Raw genomic sequence first — 15,458 nt, forward strand, 5'->3', positions numbered from 1 at the left:
TTATCGCAAAAAATGTCGAGGGGGGGCTTAATCAGCCCCCCCTCCCCCAGTCTTCTTAGGGTTAAATCTATTTAACTTTGACATACTTCACCCATTGTACATAAAAGTATACATTTCCTGATAGGAACCCAAGTGTGGATTCCAAAAATGTACTTAAAATTATGGGATAGGGTATACAGGACTCAACATTAGCTGTGGTCCGGGGTAACCAAATTGAGAGTCGGGCCACCAAATTTCTGCAATAGCCCGCAATTGGTGGCTCAGTCGCGCTACCAAAAGTTTTGATAAATTGTAATGTTTTCTATTGTTTTAGGTCACCAAATTTCCTTTCAGGCCTCCAAGAATATGAAATTGATGATTTTGTGGACCGATCAGGCCACCAAGAAAAAAGTTAGTGTGGAGTCTTGGGGTATATGCATTAGAAGTTTAGGAGCCAAGTATACCCAAAAAAAATCTTCGCCAAAAATACCAAACTTTGAGCTTTTGTGTACAATTTCTTTTCAAATTCATAAAGACCGCAAATCTGTTTTCGTACTTTCTCTCTTCAAACTTACCATGACTCAATCATTGCCTTAATTAATGCTTAAGTCACAACTGTTAATGTCAAACTGTTGAATTCCACCATACATTAGAACAGTGTGAGAGGCTAAAGCTGGTTTGTTATGTTATTTTCTGTAATTTGTCAGCCCTAACTTCATTTTCCTATTTTCCTTTTTTTACAGTATCTCCTCCAGGTTAACCCCAGCTGCCACATCATGGAGAATTACATAAAGAGGAAACAGATAGGTGAGGGATCCTTTGGCAAGGCATTGTTGGTGAAAAGCAAGGCTGATGGCAAGGAGTATGTTATCAAAGAAATCAATATTTCCAAGGCAAGTAATAGTATATAATCATATGACTGCCATCTATCACAAACAGTACTATACCCCCACCCTTCCGAATATCTTTCCCCTCTCTTCCTCAAGCCCTTTCTATCCCATCTCTTTTTCTTTCTTTCCTATTCTTTCCTCTGCTGTTACCAGTCTTTCTCCCTCATTCTCCTCCCTTGTTTTTCTCCTTATCTCTTTCTTTCTCTCTCACCTTCTGTCTCATTTGTCTCAATCTTTCCTTTTTCTGTTCAGAAATTTCTCTTCTTTCTCTGACTTTTGTTTCATCATCTCCAGACATCAGTAAATAATGCAAATAATTCAAAAATGGAAAACTGTACATATACACAATTAATATGATGACATTACATTATTTATCATTTCTTTTCTACTTTACAAATATTTATTTCCTCTTTTTATTGCCGATGTAGATGAAAAGGAAGGAAAGAGAGGAATCCAAGAAAGAAGTTTCTGTTTTGAGGAAGATGAAGCATCCTAACATTGTGTCTTATACTGAGTCTTTTGAAGGTGAGTGCTGTAGTATCAACATTGTGCTGGAAAGTTAATAAATGAATTCTGTTAATTTTAGGGGAGCATTTCTTGGTCACAACAGGATGCATCATTGTGAATATGATTAGCTGTGAATGTGTGGGCTTTTAAATACCGTCTACATCTAGCAGAAGTCGTCTGTAGCCGTGCATATTATGTGTGCTATAGCAAATGAATTCAATGACTAGGATAGTAATAATCACATTTAGCACTATATAAATGTCGATTTTACTATCCTATCAATTAAAAGCAGCAGACTTTTATTCCATATTTGCACCTGGACTGGTGCAGAAAGCATGACACCCATATTGAGGAGTTATAGAATTTTCATGTGTCTTCTTTTTTCTGTCCTGGAAAGTTGCTGTGGGTGTGTTTGGTTTCAATAGAGTTGTGTTGATCACTGAGATATGATCATTTATGTCTGGAGAGGCAAACATTGATAATTACCTTCACCATGGAAAATGTATTAACCAGGACATGACTTGAACCATTGATCTCTATATTAATTTTTAAAATTCCGTATGAAACTGGGGCCCATTTCTCAACACCTGGACAAATTAGTCATATCTTTATCCACCAACCACAGAGTTAGTTCCAATCTTACTAAACCCGTTTCACGAAAGGCTTTCTAACTAGAATCCCTTGATATCGATACTATCGGTAAAAAGAGCAGATGAGACGTAGCCTTAGTTACAAAATAGCATAATTAAAAAAAGAAAAACTATGATAAAATTGCAAATATCGTGATGAATTGGGAAATACGTTTTCAAAATAATATCAGAGGTAAATTATGCATCATACAAACTTAAACCATGAAGACTGGAGCATTCAATTGCTGAGAAAATGAAATTATGAATAATTCATTTCATGAATAAAAAAATCACATGTGGATGTTGAGATGGGTACCCCCGGGATATCAAATTTTGATAGTTTATGAAAGTAACCATAATGGGTTTTTTGTCTCACCTGCGAAGCAGAGTGAGACTATTGGTGCCACTTTTCCGACGACGGCGGCGTCAACACCAAATCTTAACCGAAGGTTAAGCTTTTGAAATGACAGCATAACTTAGAAAGTATATGGACCTAGTTCATGAAACTTGGCCATAATATAAGGTTTATCAAGTATTACTAAACATCCTGTCTAAGTTTCAGGTCACATGACCAATTTCAAAGGTCATTTAGGGTCAATGAACTTAGACCATGTTGGGGATCAACATCAAAATCTTAACCTAAGGTTAAGTTTTTGAAATGTCATCATAACTTAGAAAATATATGGACCTAGTCCATGAAACTTGGTCATAAGGTTAATCAAGTATTACTGTACATCATGCTTGAGTTTCATGTCACATGACCAAGGTCAAAGGTCATTTAGGGTCAATGAACTTTGGCCAAATTGGGGGTATCTGTTGAATTATCATAACTTTGAAAGTTTATGGATTTGTTGAATTATTTTATTTTTTTATTTATTTATTTCTGATATTTTGACAGGGTAGCCCATTCACCAATAAGTAGTGGTCTTCCATGGGGCCCTGAATAACAATAAACATATTTACAAAATGCATAACGTATGTACAGAATGTTACAGCATTAAGATTCACATTAGGATTTGAATGTAAAACGAAACATTAACAAACTTTGCAGCAAACAAAACGCAGACGGGCACTCGTTTGACGTATAATAAAATATCAATAAATCAAATTAATTAAGAAGGACATCTTGAAAATACTGATAATATACACCAACTCATCAAGGTCATGCTAACACAAAATAAGCACAACAGTGGATGTTCCGCAAGTTATTTATAAATTACAAGTTCTTTTAAACATTCTCTTAAATGAAATGACAGAAGGAGCTGTTCTAATTGAATTATCAAGCTTATTCCATTCAAATATTGAAGATACGATTGGACTACACTTATAACAATCAGTGCGAAACTTGGGCACGCGTAAATATCCACTGTCTCTCTGTCTGGTATGATGTTCATGTACATCATTTGGATTGGTTAAGTTTACCTGAAGGTAAGAAGGTGCTAAATTATGAACACATTTAAATATCATCAAAACGCGACTGAGCTCAAATCGTTTGTCTAGTGTCATCCATTTAAGACTTGTGAACAAATCAGCCGACGGTGTGTCGTATGTCTTGTTCAATATAATTCTTGCAGCCCTCTTCTGAATTTTTTGCAGCTTAATTGTATGGGATTGAAATCTATTCGACCATACAGCAGAACAGTAATCAAATCTTGGCAACACTAAACTGTTATAAAGCAACTTTAAGGACTGCACAGGCAAAGAACTTTTCGCTCTCTTTATTATGCCAATGCTTTTCTGAGTAAGTTTACATACATTTTCAATTTGTTTTGACCATTTCAGTTCTTCATCTATCAAAACTCCTAAGCATTTGGTGAATTGAACTCTATTTATCAAATCACCGTTTAACAAAATCGTGAAAGAATCTATTTTCCTGAGATTAGCACGAGAACCTATTATGACACAAGTTTTTTCAGTGTTGAGGACGAGCTGATTATCTTTAATCCATGCCATGACCTTGTTTAATGCAACAGTTAATTTTTCTTCCAAAACTGTCGCATCATTCGCACTGACGGTAAGTGTCGTGTCGTCAGCGTACATATCTATAATACCTTCATGAATACATTCAGGTAAACTATTAACATATATTGAAAATAAAAGGGGACCTAGAATTGACCCTTGTGGCACGCCTAATTTGACGATTGAAGGGTGCGATTTGGCTCCTTTGAATTGTGTCACTAGTTGTCGATCAAATAAATATGATTTGAACCAAGTGATAGTCCTCTTACTACAACCAATGCAAGTTAATTTCTTTAAAAGCAGCTCATGGTCCACGGTATCAAAGGCCTTCCGAAGATCTATGAACGCAACTCCAGAAATTAAATTGTTATCAATGTTTAACGACCACTGATTTACAAGTTTTGCAAGGGCAGTAGTTGTTGAATGCATAGGCCGAAAACCAGATTGATTTGGGTGTAATAAATCATTCACGTCCAAGAATTCACTTAGCTGTTGGTGAACAGCCCTTTCTAAAATTTTACTAACGATTGGTAATATAGAAATTGGGCGGTAATTATTCAACGAAGACATATCACCAGATTTAAATATTGGTACTACCCGAGCCTTTTTCCATTCACGAGGAACAACTCCAGTAGTAAGGGATTTGTTAATAATATCACAAAGGGACTCTGCGATAATATTTTTTGTCATCTTTAAAAGTTTGCAGCTGACATGATCTTCCCCAGTTGATTTATCTATACTCAGATTATCAATCTGTTTCAAAACAAAATCTCTAGTAATCAACTCTAGCTCAAATTGAGAGTGAATTGAACCAACATTTGTATCATCTTCTACTTGAACTCTCTGTTGAGACGTATCCCTTTGCAGGTCCTTAGTAATATTAGTAGCATTTGAAATGAAAAATTCATTAAATGCTTCAGCAATATTTGCATTGCCCGACACATCTGTTCCATCTACGTTTATGGTGTTGGGAGAAATAGGTAATGACTTTGGCACAAGTTCTCTCAAACATCTCCACATTTTCTTACTATTGTTTTGATTTTGTGAAATCTGGTTAGCATTATATTCTTTTTTACTTTTTCTCATGAGATGAATAACTTTATTTTTCAGAAATTTGTATGTGTCCCAAATATCATTATTTTTCTTAACTTTAGCTGTTTTTAGAACCTTATCACGTTCCTTCATTAGCTTGACGACCTCGTCAGATATCCAAGGACAAGCTTTTTTTCTTATCCGCTTTTTACAAAAGGGAATGTGCCTGTTGATTACATCATTGAAAAAAGTCAAGCATACATCCCAAGCAACATCAACATCATCTATATCTTTTACGACCTGCCAAGGAATATTTCTCAATTCACTATAAAATGTTTCCTCATCAAGATTTTTAAATGAACGAAATTCTGCAAATTCGGAATCTTTATACATCTTAGCACTGAAATCGCGAATTGTATACACCAAATAATTATCATCATAACTTTGAAATTTTATGGATCTGATTCATAAAACTTGGACATAAGAGTAATCAAGTATCACTAAATATCCTGTGCAAGTTTTAGGTCACATGATTAAGATCAAAGGTCATTTAGGGTCAATGATGTTTAGCCAAATTGGGGTATTTGTTGAATTACCATCATAACTTTGAAAGTTTATTGGTCTAGTTCATAAAACTTGGACATAAGAGTAATCAAGTATCATTGAACATCTTGTGCGCATTTCAGGTCACATGACCAATGTCAAAGGTCAATGAACTTTGGCCATAATGGGGGTATCTGTTGAATTACCATCATAACTTTGAAAGTTTATGGATCTGATTCATGAAACTTGTACATAAGAGTAATCAAGTATCTTTGAACATCTCGTCCGAGTGTCAGGTCACATGACCAAGGTCAAAGGTCAATGGACTTTGGCCATGTTGGGGGCATTTGTTGAATTACCATCATAACTCAGTGAGTATATTGGTCTAGTTCATAAAAATTGGACATAAGAGTCATCAAGTATCACTGAACATCTCATGCGAGTTTCAGGTCACATGACCAAAGTCAAAGGTCATTTAAGGTCATTGAATTTTGGCCAATTTAGAGGTAATTATTAGATTGCTGTCATAACTTTCAAAGTTTATAGATATAGTGTATAAAATGTGGATATAGGGGTAATCAAATATCACTGACATGTTTTAGGTCACATGATCAAGGTCAAATGTCAATGAACGTAGTATTGTATCAATATATGACTGGTGTTTTTTGTGAATAATTATTTTATAGTAGTTTTCAAAGTCGGCACTGCTACTATATTGAATCGTGTGATGCAGGTGAGACAGCCAGAGGCATTCCACTTGTAGAATGATGATAATTATACAATTTTTATGATTCCAAACATCAAAATATACCAATAGTTTACCATAAATTTTTTAAATCTTTAGATTCCGAAAAATACTATTTCACAAATTCTATGCATAAATTAGAGATAGAATTTTTCCGAATGTTAATAGGAGTCTGAAAGAAACAAATACGACTACAGTTATGGATGGCCTGACGTGGTAGAATCTTTATTGATTCAATTATTTTACTATTTCAAAATGAATGGTTTTGAGGCGTTTTACCAACAGTTTTATAGTTTCTTTATATTACAATAAGTATTGAATGATCTATCCCACTTGTTTTGCGATGTAATTTCAACTTCTATGATTGATTACGTAAGATTATCAGGGTGCTACATAACTTTTTAGAAGCACTTGCCCAGTCGGGCAAGTAAATTTTTAAAAAGTTGGAATATGCTTGCCCTAAAATCTATTTCACTTGCCCGAAAAAAACATTGAAATTTTTTTTTTACCTCTCCAAAAGAAAGTTTTACGGTTTTATAAACCATTGACCTTTTTCTCTCTTTTGACATGAACTGATCTACTTTGTTATTGCATTTCTTTACCAAAGTGATTTTATCTTGCCTGCCATGACCAAAATTAGGGTAAATTTATCATATCGACCCTAATTTTGGTCATTCTATTGAGAGAATTTTGCTTGCCCAATTCGGGCAAGTACTTTTGGTCTTTACTTCAAAACACTTGCCCGACTCTAACTTTTACTTGCCCCGGGCAATCGGGCAAGTGCTTATATGTAGCACCCTGATTATTATTTCCAAGTTTCGAAGCAGCTTTGCATGCCATAGTCTAACCTACGTGATGCCACTACGTCGTTAAGAAAGAATTTATGACAGGTTCGGAGGTGTCATAAATATTTAGCGAGGTTGTTGTACCCAATCTTGGCAAAGAGGGCTTCGTGAAACGGTTTGCGAACAAGTAGCTCACTATCTTCGATTTAGTCAAGCAGTTAGACTCATGACGGTGTAGAGAAACGGGCCCTGCAGGTTTATAGATGCAAGTCCTGGGGAGCGTATCATGAAAGGGCTTGTCGGACATTTTATCCGGCAAGTCCCGATTTATCAGACAGTTACCATAGTAAATGTTCCTCTCAGCCAATCAAAACCTAGGAAAGATGTCAGATCTGACAATTTGTCGGACAAAAATGTTGATGAAACGCTCCGCAGTTGGAAAATTCAGGGAATTACAATAAAATGTGTTCAAGTCTATGAATCATTTGGCCTTAAAACTTTAATGATTTGATGGCGAGGCCTCTTCTACAAGAAAAGTTTCTTTATTTCAATACAAATGGGCAGTTCCATAAAATGATCAACCTTTTTGTACACCCGACACCCATTTTTTTCAAGTCTTACTTCACTTCATAAGCCTATCAAGTCATGGTCATTTGAGGGCATTACAGACTTTCAAAAGAACAAGAAATGAGAGAAAGAAAATTTCATGAAAGTCCCACATATAGGTTTTTTTTTATGGAATTGCCCAAATGGAAACAATTAAAAAAACAATATGAATTATTGAGGCCACACAATATCCTGACTTTGATGAATTCAAGCCCTGAATCATGTCTTTTGTTTGTATCCCTACAGAGAAAGGTAACCTGTACATTGTTATGGATTACTGTGATGGAGGTGACCTTTATCAAGCTATCAATAGACGACGAGGCGTGCTGTTTCCTGAAGATGAAGTCATGGATTGGTTTGTTCAGATCTGTCTGGCTCTCAAACATGTTCACGACAGAAAGATTCTTCATAGGGACATCAAATCACAGGTAAAAAAGAAAAACAGCATGGATTATTTTGTCCAGATCTGTTTTTATCTCATGCATGTCCATAAATAGAAGTGAGTATTGCACCTTACTGGCAGACTCCTTCTTGTGCTCTGTTCTTACCCCTCCGCCAAACCAAGTTTGAAGGGGGTATATGGAATTAGTGTATGGTCGGGTGGTCGGTCCGTTGCAAATCTTGCGCATCGAACTACTTCCTCAATTCTCGTGAAACTTGGAACACCTATTGGTGTTGGGGTATAGATGTGCAAGATACATTTTTCGTGTGTGTCGGAAATGGTGTTGTCATGGCAACTGTATATTATGGCAAAAATGTGGTAAAAATCTTGCAGTTCAAACTACTTTTTTAAAAGTTTTTAAGCAATTCTCTTGAAATTTGGCACACGCATTGGTCTTGAGGTAAAGATGTGCAAAACATATTTTGTGTGTCAGAAATCATGTTGCCATCGTAACGGCATATTATAAAGTGAGATTAGTGTTAAAATCTTGCGTTTTGAATTACTTAATCAATTTTCAGCCAATTCTCATGAAATTTGGCTCACACATAGGTATCAAGGCCAAGTCAAATTCCTATTCTTTTCTTGTCTTTCTGTTATTCCCACTTCATTCCATATATTTAAACAGTAAAACGTTTCATGCTTTTTTTTTCTTTTTTTTTTAATCTCGATGTATATTAGTGATAAAATTACCAAATAATGTCTTCTGCTTGGTTTTTTTATTCCAAAATTAAATTTCTAGTACTGTGTAATACATTGCCTTATGTTTTAATATGTTTTAATAATCATCTTTTTAACCCTAAATAGACTGGGCTATTTCGATGCCTAAGAAGACTGGGGGGGGGGGGCTGATTCAGCCCCCCCTTATGACCTCGGCCATCGATCAAGCGATCGCGATGAAACTTGGGATGCGCTTTACCCATGGCATAATCTACAAAACAACAAGATCAAATTCTTCGAAAAATCTCATTGCTAATTAATTATGCTAATTTATGCATAAAATCAAAAGTTTGCTTTAATTAACTAAATAATGCCCCTAAAATGCTAATTTTGGGTACACAGACACTTTATATGAATCTGATCAAATGTATTTTTTTTTTAATTCAAAATCACATTTATTTTTTTATGTATTTTATTGTTTTCTAAATTTCTTATGTATTTCTTTGTTTTTCGACTTTCCGTTTTTATTGTTTTTTCAATGGAAATTGTCGAGGACTTTATTTTGACTATAAATATGATGGAATTAATTGACTTCAATCAGTAAAAAGAAAAATAATGATTTATGAATTTTGGTTAAAAACACTATTTGCATTGGATTTGTACACAAATTCACGTTTTTGTGCAATTTTGGGTCTACATGCACTTACGAAATATTGCGTAATTTCGGAACCGTGTACCTGGGGGTCGCAAATTTGGTCTCAAAAGTTGCGCGAGACTTGAATGTAAGAAGTCAGTGAGCGATGCGGTCAAAAAATTTCGCGAGGCGGATTTATCACAAAAAATGTCAGGGGGGGGCTGAATCAGCCCCCCCAAGTCTTCATAGGGTTAATGTTTTTTAAATAATAATCACAGAGCCCTGAGGAAGACCAGCTTTTTAATGTTTGTATAATTTGCATATCTATATCATGTATCTTGCCATTTGTATCTCGTAACATATTCTTGTATTTTTATTTTTTATTTGTTCTTTTTTTCTGTATCTCATAATGTCCTGTTACTATGTTTTTCGTATATCTGATATATATGCTGATCAGGCCACCCTGTTTAAATATTCGAGAATAAATAAATAAATAATCATTTAAGCAGGTAAATTATTCAAGAGTTTTAATCTTGTCTGTGTAAGCCCACTACTATTGATTACGTGTTGCTACCATTGGGGAGGCACAACTGTGTGTAGTTAATATAGGGTCTCCCAAATTTGGATGAATTCCTTATCCGGATTGGTGCTGGTCCCAACATGTCCGGATAAGAGAGATCAGACTATACTGCTAGTTCACACAAATATGGGTACAGTAGTATTTATTCATCTTAAATGTTTTGAACTATTAAAGAAAAGTGCCTTTTGAGGATATTGACACCACATTTTTTATATTGATAATATCATAACAATATATTTGCTTTTGAGTTCATCTGTGTAATTTTAACAGGAATGTTTATGAGAGGATGTTTACTGGTATCTTGGTTCATGTATTTTTTTTTTCATTTAACTATAGAATATTTTCTTGACACGGAAAGGCATCATCAAAATGGGTGACTTTGGCATTGCAAGAGTTTTAAATAAGTAAGTATCTCCACTCCCCTATTTTGTTTTTATTTTGAGATGTGAAATGATGATGGTTTGTGAATGAAAGATATCCAAGATTTATTTGTATCTTCTTGTATAGTTTCATTCACTGATCATGAACTTCTTATTTACAATCAATTTTTCCTGACAAATTTAACTAATTAACAGCGCTCTCTATGTGCATGTAATGTTTTATGTATCTTTTTCATTGCTGAATAAATAATTATTTTCTAGTATTTTAACCTGTTCTGGTGTCTTTGTTTGGTTTAGCACAATGACTTGCCCCCCTTCTTTGCCCTCTGACCCCCACCCCTCCTCTTTTTGTTATGTAGGTCTTCTTCCCTTATCATTTATTTTCTATCTTCTCATCTCTCTGTATCTCTCTCACTCTCTCTCTTTCAGTACAATGGAATTGGCAAGGACATGTATAGGCACACCATATTATCTCTCTCCTGAGATATGTGAAAATAAACCATATAATAACAAAAGGTAAGTAAAAATCATTCTTATTGATTTAGGTTTGGAATTAATTTAAAAAAATCTTTTTTAAAAGTGATTTCTTTAAGTGTTTAAAAACTATTTCATATCATCATAATCACCATTACAAGTATTTCAAATATAACCGGTCTCATAAAACATAACGGTTGAAAATAATAAGGTGGTTATGAAAGATAAAAAAAGGGGGGGGGTTCTTAAAAAATGCAGACATAATGTATTTTGTCTTTATATGAGTTGTCTTACTCATTCATGTACAACAATCCAACCCACCCCCTCCTGTGTGCTGATTAAATCGCTTCATAATGACGTTGAATAGTTACCATCATTGTAGTGTGTCTAATACTGCTTGTGAATTATTCCTTTTTTTTCCAGTGATATATGGGCCCTTGGCTGTGTACTCTATGAGACGCTGACACTGAAACATGCTGTAAGTTTTTTGCACAAAGGCACTATAACCATTTGTTCTTGCAGTCATTATTACTTGTGTTCTTATTGTAACTATTAAGTGTTGCTTTCCTAATGCATTGAATATATCAATAAGTTTATACTTCTAAGTTATGAAACTTCAGTATAATGTTTGTGTAGTTTTATATTTTCCACATTTGTATTATGATGGGTATTGTAATAGTAAAATATAATTGAATGTCTGAATGTAATAATGGCCCAAGTCCAATTTTTGGCGAAATTGAGTTAAGTATGGGAAGTTGTTCCTTATACAATGACTCATCTTGTGTTTAAATGATAAATCTGAAATCATTTCAGAAATGCCTTAACCCTAAAAAGACTGGGGGGGGGCTGATTCAGCCCCCCCCTCAACATTTTTCGCGATAAATCCGCCGCGCGAATTTTTTTTACCGCGTCACTCGCAGACTTTTTAATTTCAAGTCTCGCGCAACTTTTGAGACCAAAATTGTGACCCCCGGGTATGCGGTTCCGAAATTACACAACATTTCGTAAGTGCATGCAGACCCAAAATTACTCAAAAACGTGAATTTGTGTACAAAACCAATGCAAATGGTGTTTTTAGCCAAAATTCATAAATGTATCATTATTTTTACTTTTACTGCTTAAAATCAATGAATTTTATCTTTTTTATGGTCAAAATAAAGTCCCTGACGATTTCCATTGAAAAAACAATAAAAAACAAAAAGTCGAAAAACAAGGAAATACATAAGAAATTTAGAAAACAATAGAATACACAAGAAAATAAATGTGATGTTGAAAATTTTGAAAAATAAATTTAATCAGATGCCTATCTAGAGTATGTGAAACCAAAATTAGCATTTTAGGGGCATTATTTTATTAATTAGAGCAAACTTACGATTTTACGCTTAATTAGCATAATTAATGAGCAATGAGATTTTTCGCAGAATTTGATTTTATAGTTTTGTAGATAATGCCATGGGTAACGCGCGTGCCAATTTTCGTCGCGATCGCGCGATCGACGGCCGAGATCATAAGGGGGGGCTGAATCAGCCCCCCCCCCCAGTCTTCTTAGGCGTCGAAATAGCCCAGTCTATTTAGGGTTAAATAAAGGAGGAAAATCTGGTATGAGTGTAAGAAAAGCCCAAGTCCAGGACATGGGCTTTGCTTACATTCATATCATAGCGCCCTCTCTCATTATTTTTACTACTTACTACAGAAGTCTACCATGTATATGAATGTAAAAATGACCCAAATCCATATGATTCTAAAAATGACCCAAGTCTACCAGACAAAAGGCCCCACCCATAAATAACATGAATATTAATGTTCATAAAAAATGTTCACTTAAATTTGTTTTATGTTCTCTGATGTCCTTTGGCCAAATATACTTTAATTGCCCAAATTTAAAAAATATCAATTTTTTTCTAGATTTTCTCGAAATTACCTCCTATGGACTTAGGGACATAGGGCCTTTTTTATATTCATATACTCAATTATTTGTAATAGGTTTTCATAGGAATAATATTCACAAATCAAAGTTTTTAAGTGTAAACGTATTTGGAATCCCGGGGGGGGCACTTCCATTGACAAGTGGATACCATGCGTGACCATGGGGTTTTGAAAAGCACCATAAAGAAGTATTTTCCATGTTCTGAAAATGCACCCCTTAACAAGTATTGGCGTGTGAAACCCTACCCTTAACAAGTATTGGAAACAAAACAGTACCCTTGACAAGTATTTCCTTAACCCTATCCAGGCCGGGGGGGGGGGGGCCTCGGTTACGCAACATTATGTTAGTGCATGTCAGACCAAAAATTGCTCAAAAGCGTGATTTCGTGTACAAAGTAAATGCAAATTGTGTTTTCAACCAAAAATCATAAATGTATGATTATTTTTAGTTTTGCTGGTCCAAACGTATTTATTTTATGCTGTTTATGATCTCAGAAGCGTCCCCAACAAATTTCATTGAAAAAACAATGAAAAACAAAAGGTCCAAAAAACATAGAAATACATAAGAAATTACAAAAAACAATATAATACATAAGAAATTGATCTGATATCGCAATTTTTTTCATGTACACTTGCTAAGAACACCACAAAGAGTTTCCAAACCAAAAATTAGAACATTTGGTGCTTTATTTAGGGAGTTAGAGGGATAAGTATGATTTCGCATACTAATTATGCATAAATTAGCATAATCACTTAATAGCAATTTGCATGAAATAAATTACTATACAATTTTGTAGATTATGTCCCAGACGACCTGCGTGCCAATTTTCGGCGCGATCGCACGGCCAACGGCCGAGATCTCAAGGCCCCCCCCCCCCCCCCCCCCGGCATTTGAACTCCCAAAATACCCTGGCCTAGATAGACCCCCTAAACAAGTACAACGATCTCTAATTGTTTGGATGTGATCACGGTCGTCGGCTTTACCTTTATTTTTCATTGGGTTTAGTATCACCCCTCACACCTCGCTCAAATCTGACTCTAAACACGTAGTGTTGGGGCAAAAGTACATCCTTTAGTTTATAAAGTATTTTAGTCTTTTTATACCCTCGCAAATTGGACCGTAAACATGTAGTTTTCCTAGCAAAATATATACCCTTTTTTCATTATTTTATTGTTTTTGACACCCTTATTACATTACGTACGTAACGTGCCCTATCTTGAAAAAGAGATCCTTTTTATATTATTTTTTTGGGGGTTACGCATGGTACATGTATCCACTCGTCAATGGAAGTGCCCCCCTTGATTGGAATCACAATTTTCCAATGATTACAGATGTGTCTAATACTCCTGACAGTTAACCCTTGTAATAGGGCAGCTACTGACTATTCATATCAATGATTATGATGATGATCAAGGGGCGTCATCAGGATATTTTGATGGGGAGGGAGCAAGATGGCATGAAAACTTAAAAAGTGACATTTTTGTTCTCAGTTGAATAGTAGTGGTAATAATAGTTACACAACCTAGATTTCTGTTTTTTATAATCCTATTCTTTTTTTTTTTTTTGTATCCTCTTTTCCCCCATTACTTGAAAAATCATAAAAGGGGGATGGTTGCCCTGCCTGTAGCGCTGCCCCTGATGATGAGATATATATCTTTTTTTTTTACATTCAGTTTGAAGCAGGAAACATGAAGAACCTAGTCCTAAAGATAATCCGTGGATCCTTTCCTCCTGTATCACCACGCTATAGCTATGAGATCAGGAATCTAGTGGCTCAACTATTCAAGAGAAACCCTAGGTAAGCAGGCCAGTGGGATGTAGAAACATGATTAATTCTTGAAGATTATTCAAAGTTCTTTGATGTGTGGCCTGGCTGCGTGTTGATGTGAATGTCTTCCTTTGTTTAACTTGTACTGACATAAGTGGAAAAAGATTTGATGAAAATGCAATTTGATGGTGTTTTTACAAAAACAGTGCAATAATTATTACATTACCTGTGTTCTCTACAATTTACAGGGAATGTCTCAAAGCTTTTATCTTGATTACAGGTAAACTCAAGTCATGATAACAGTCACAAATTGAATTGTTTTAGCAGAATATAATAAGAAGTTGGCTTAGTCGGCAAAGCATATGCCTGTCAAACCAAAGATGTTGGGTTCAAGTCCACCCTGGGCAGATGACTGAAGCCAGTGTATTGTGTGTAAACGTCTTTCCCCTGTTGCATAGATGCAGGCTATGTTACAGGGGAAAACACTCCGATCCTTGGATAGGTTGTTAAATGGGAGAGTCAACACTTTTGCACGTTAAGAACCCACTGCACTTTTCGTATAAGTGTAAGGGGAAACCCGGTGTAGTGTTCCACCTGCACTCCCCCAATCAGTTATATCAGGAGGAGAGAACTGCGGGTCATAGTGATTCAGTTCGCTTTTCACCTCCTAGGCACAGGTGACGCCAAACAAATAATAATAATCAATGGTTGTTGAACGACTCTAAAAATAAACGAGTTATTGCCGAGTAGTCAGAAAATGAGCAATGTATAATGATGATCATAAATGGTAAATGGTAGTGATTTTTTTTTTACCTGATTGCTAAGAAAGCATGGAAGCTTTGATAGTTATCATCATAATGAAGTTATGAGACTTTGACTTGACTTTCAAGAATTTCCCTTGAAATGATTTCTCATCCGAAT

General features: G+C 35.2%; 1 protein-coding gene across 6 annotated transcripts in view; it reads left to right on the forward strand.

Annotated features, from left to right (window-relative positions):
- Nucleotides 1–726: 726 nt before the first annotated feature.
- The window catches only part of LOC129261032 (serine/threonine-protein kinase Nek1-like), a 54,180-nt gene continuing 39,448 nt past the window's right edge, over nt 727–15,458 (forward strand). For all 6 annotated transcript variants that reach the window (XM_054899074.2, XM_054899073.2, XM_064114219.1 and 3 more), the window contains exons 1-7: nt 727–872; nt 1,298–1,394; nt 7,922–8,103; nt 10,325–10,392; nt 10,798–10,884; nt 11,266–11,320; nt 14,443–14,567. In XM_054899074.2, coding sequence (XP_054755049.2) covers nt 756–872; nt 1,298–1,394; nt 7,922–8,103; nt 10,325–10,392; nt 10,798–10,884; nt 11,266–11,320; nt 14,443–14,567 — 731 coding nt within the window. In that variant the 5' untranslated portion in view covers nt 727–755. The remainder of the gene's footprint in view (nt 873–1,297; nt 1,395–7,921; nt 8,104–10,324; nt 10,393–10,797; nt 10,885–11,265; nt 11,321–14,442; nt 14,568–15,458) is intronic.

The sequence above is a fragment of the Lytechinus pictus genome, unplaced genomic scaffold (assembly GCF_037042905.1).
Source record: "Lytechinus pictus isolate F3 Inbred unplaced genomic scaffold, Lp3.0 scaffold_19, whole genome shotgun sequence".
Classification (NCBI taxonomy): Eukaryota; Metazoa; Echinodermata; class Echinoidea; order Temnopleuroida; family Toxopneustidae; genus Lytechinus; species Lytechinus pictus.